General features: G+C 52.2%; 1 protein-coding gene across 1 annotated transcript in view; it reads left to right on the top strand.

Moving 5' to 3' along the window:
- Positions 1-293, top strand: part of LOC119585713 (carbonyl reductase [NADPH] 1-like) — a 5,078-nt gene that overhangs the window by 3,309 nt on the left and 1,476 nt on the right. The window contains exon 2 of the mRNA XM_037934399.1: positions 120-248. Within this exon, the coding sequence (XP_037790327.1) occupies positions 120-248 (129 nt within the window). The remainder of the gene's footprint in view (positions 1-119; positions 249-293) is intronic.

Here is a 293-nt window from a genome sequence, read left to right as displayed (position 1 = left end):
ACAACACGTCATGATAACGTGCATTGGGGGGAGGAAGGATATACATTTATACGTGTCAGTAACAATATCCAAGCAATACTAGATTCCAACACCCCCCCCCCCTGCATCCCTACCCGCAGGTGACAGGATCCAACAAGGGCATCGGTCTGGCCATCGTCAAGGACCTGTGTTCGAAGTTCGACGGCTGCGTGTACCTGACTGCTCGCGACGAGGAGAGGGGACTGGAGACCGTGGAGGCGCTTCAGGAGGTACTTTGGGGGGTGATAATGATTATTATGATAGTTATGAAGTGG

This window comes from Penaeus monodon, chromosome 20 (genome assembly GCF_015228065.2).
Source record: "Penaeus monodon isolate SGIC_2016 chromosome 20, NSTDA_Pmon_1, whole genome shotgun sequence".
Lineage (NCBI taxonomy): Eukaryota > Metazoa > Arthropoda > Malacostraca > Decapoda > Penaeidae > Penaeus > Penaeus monodon.
The sequence above is the reverse complement of the archived record's forward strand: the minus strand, read 5'-3'. Positions and strand labels throughout refer to the sequence as shown.